The sequence below is a fragment of the Cyprinodon variegatus genome, unplaced genomic scaffold (assembly GCF_000732505.1).
Source record: "Cyprinodon variegatus isolate N-32 unplaced genomic scaffold, C_variegatus-1.0 Scaffold420, whole genome shotgun sequence".
NCBI classification, from domain to species: domain Eukaryota; kingdom Metazoa; phylum Chordata; class Actinopteri; order Cyprinodontiformes; family Cyprinodontidae; genus Cyprinodon; species Cyprinodon variegatus.
The window spans coordinates 614,742-618,585 of record NW_015150873.1 but is presented as its reverse complement, the minus strand read 5'-3'; the positions used below and the strand labels follow the sequence as shown (position 1 = coordinate 618,585).

Genomic DNA, 3,844 nt, shown 5'->3' with positions numbered 1-3,844 from the left:
GTCCTGTACCAGAAGCTTGGAAGCTTGATGCTTTATTTGCAGTATCTTGGCTGTCCCTAGAACTGAGCCTTATTGGACTGAGATGTTTGATATTTCTCAAGGTATCTGTTGGAACCACTGGGGTTACTGCCCTGTTTGCTTTGGTAAACAAGGGCACTACAGTTCTCTTCACCTTCCAGGCTCTTTCAAGTGAATTCCTGAGCCCTTGGTGTTTCTCCAGTTTCTCATATTTCCATCATTTATGATAACTACATCCGCCATTCGATCTATCCTGCGCTGCATATCAGTGATCACAATGTCCTTGCCTCTACCATTTTTGTACCTGCAAGTCCCGTAGGATCTGAGCTCTTTCATTCTCCACCACCTTGGGAGGTGGCCCCCATTGTGACCTGGGGGTCTCTAGCTTGAATTCTGCACAGATGTTTCTGTACTCTATACCAGGCACCCGATTATGACATTCCACATATTTCTTTGTTTCCAATAACTTACGTCCTGCTGTGAGATGATGGATTGTTTCTGGTGCCTTTTTACATAGCCTGCACTTTGGATCTTGCTTCTACTGTCCTAGTGATCAAGGCCTGCTCCTCTGCTGCCATGATCAGTGCTTCTGTACTGTCCTTCAGCTTGGCCCTCTCTAGCCATTGGTAGGATTTGGTCATGTCAGCCCCTTTAGCTGTCTGTCAGTGGTACATCCCATGCAGGGTTTTTCCTCCAAAGATGGTTCTTCCGGTTCTTTGTCTTTCATTGTCTGAGACATCCACTCAGCTTCATTTCTCAGGACCATCTTCCTCATGTATTATTGGAGCTTGGATTAGCATAAGCATCAGAACCAGTATCTTCAGTGGTGGTAAAGCAGAGTTAAATCCCAGGACCTGTTCTGTTCAGTCAATACAGTTTTCCTCTTAATGTTTCTCATTACCTTTATGCAGATAATCTCTTATCTTATATCTCATTTACATCTACTCTGACAGAAACTTTCTTTTTTATTAAACAGTGGTTTAGTAACAAAATCTAGTTTAAAGCAGAAAAGAATTAACTCTTTGCTGTTGCAATTGAACAATGCCTGTCTGATTCAATTCAATTCAGTTTATTTTATAGCGCCAATTAACGACACATGTCACCTCAAGGCACTTTACAGTTCACCAGGTCATACAGTCAATTGATTCAAAGTTTTCTATCTAAGGACTCTTTGACTCGAATGCAATCCGTCACACTATTAAGAATGTATTGTGATCGATTCTTTTACACCTGTATAAAGGTAACTGTTTTTTATCTGTTCATTTGGGAAGACACTCTCCAGTCAGTTTTGATTACTGCTTTTAATGAACCCATTAAATGGAAAACATCATTAACCTGTTAGCCAGCTTGTGTGTGTTATCATAACATGACCTGTGTTGATCTGCTTTTGTTTACATCTCTGACCTCTTGGAGCCACGTGCCTGGTATGACCAAAAGATGCAGATCTTTTTGAGCCATGGCCCCCTAGGTTATGGGTTGTGTTGCCTTACACTTATTTAGCCCTGATTCAAATGTGTCTTTTACAAGAGAGTTTTGACAGTTAATAGATTTTATGACTCTTGGTTGCTTTATATTGTTTGTATGTTTTATTTATGGGCCATTTGGTGTATTTTAGTTATTTTTGGTTTACTTACTTTGCATCTAGTGAAAACTGCTATATTGATAAACTTTATCCACTCTGTTTTCTTTTTTAATATCATCTGAATTTAGGCTTTGAAAACTCATTTCCTCTTTAACACAGTCTTTAGGAATTGCTTTAATTATCATTGCCATTATTTTTTTTCCCAGTTGTCTAATAGTGTCATTACTGTGTTGTTGTTTTATAATCAACAGAGATCCGTAACCAGCTTGTGGAGCAGTTTAAATGCTTGGAGCAGCAGTCGGAGTCTCGTATCCAGCTGCTCCAGGACCTGCAGGAGTTCTTCCGTCGCAAAGCTGAAATTGAACTGGAATACTCTCGGAGCTTGGAAAAACTTGCTGATAGGTTCTCCTCCAAGATCCGCAGCTCCAGGGAACACCAACAGTTTAGGTGAGTTTTCCCCTCGCTGCAGGCAGAACACAGTATTATAGAACTGGCATTATCACAGCACTATCTGTTTACGTGTTTGGCGGAGCATCAAAGCTTTGTCACATTTTTTTTTTAAATATTTTTTATTGAAACAGTGTTTCATTGTGAAAGGTTAGCCTGTTTCTAGAAAATGTGACTCCTTTTGTTTTGAAAAAATTGTACCAGCCTTTGCTGTGTTTTTACTCTGTTTGGAAAAGACCTTGGTATCTTTCTGGTCATAGTTAAGAGAGACATTCAAGTCTGTTTTGCAGAATTACTACAAAATTCTGGACTTTCATACAAAGAGAATTTAAGATTTGAGTAAAAAAATTACTATCATACAATTTGAAATATATAACACGTGAGCAATATCTGACATCTAGTTTTAAAAAGTTTTGGTTAGATATTTTTAGCAGTCTCTCATTACTCTTTAATAACTATAATAAGATATAAATTTAGCTTAGAAGTTTTTTTTTTATACTATTCTAATGTGATTATCATACATTGAGGCACCTCCATGCAGATTTTGGTTTCACTACTCTTTTTACTATCATTTCCAAATTATTTGAAATTATGATGATTGTTTTTTATATAATCAACATTCTATATTTTGATTAATAATTCAAAAGCCTTCTGTGTGTGTGTGTGTACTTCCCTAAGAATGCACAACAGGTGACCGAAATCTTTAAATCCAGCAGGTTCTGTAACAGAGGTGGAATGAAATGGATGAAAGTCTGTGGCCTTAATGCAATCCACTGAAAAGTCTTGCCCCGTCTCAACTTTAATGAATACCTTGACAGTTCTACTTTTTGTGAAAAATATATTGTAGCCTCCTTTCAAACTGCTACATGCATCCCTGCCGTTCTTCTGACTTCACTTATCCTGAAATCATTTAACTTTACAGTAAAGAGTCAGGTTGTCAGTCTGACCTGGTTGTGCTTAGATGCAAAGTATTTCAATAAATGGGAAAAAGTCCCAATTTTATTTTCTGATTTGACAGTCACTGATCAGGACTGATAAAACTGGAAAAAATCAATTCAGATCTCCAGCCAATTCCATGCCACATCTTTTCTTTTAAATAACTAAACTAGACTAAGTGCCATTCTTTCAAACATAATAGATATACACATGCTTTATCTAATATCCATCTGGATATGTACCTTCTATTAATACTAATTAATTTGATTAATGTCTAGAAGTAATATTCAACTAATTTCTTATTCTAGATCCAAAACTAAATTTAAAGCTGATGTGCTGTTTTTACATTTACTGAGTCATTTCTGTAATGAAATAAATAACACATTTAACTAGCAATCTAAAATATATATCTTTTTGTTTCGTTTTATCATAAAAGATAATTTGGTTGCGCATACACTTTCCCTATGTTTGTATGTAACATATGAATGAATGGGTTACCTGAAGTCAACAGTGGGTAAAACAGCCTCTTAATACAATTTGGTATTATTCTGGTCTATTAAGTATCAAACCATTTGATTGTCTGGCTTTGAAATTTCTAAAATCTGCAAGAGAAGATATTTGGCTTAATTTGACCACAGCTACATGGCTCACACAAGGCATGAAATTAAGCAACGCTGCCCTCCAAATCTAATACCTACGGCAAGCAGGAGAGCTTAGCTATGTCTGGTAGAGGGAGCAGCAGTCCAGCTGCGAACTGGCAGCGTTTCCCAAGCCTAAGTCTGCTCCAGCATTTAAATGCTCTGACTGCATGGATTTGGATCTTTTTTTGCTGCAGGACCGTATATGCTTTTTTTTTTTTTT

At 37.1% G+C, this 3,844-nt stretch overlaps 1 protein-coding gene across 2 annotated transcripts in view; it reads left to right on the top strand.

Moving 5' to 3' along the window:
* The window catches only part of srgap3 (SLIT-ROBO Rho GTPase activating protein 3), an 85,291-nt gene that overhangs the window by 23,329 nt on the left and 58,118 nt on the right, over nucleotides 1-3,844 (top strand). For both annotated transcript variants that reach the window (XM_015388342.1, XM_015388343.1), the window contains exon 2: nucleotides 1,852-2,047. In XM_015388342.1, the coding sequence (XP_015243828.1) occupies nucleotides 1,852-2,047 (196 nt within the window). The remainder of the gene's footprint in view (nucleotides 1-1,851; nucleotides 2,048-3,844) is intronic.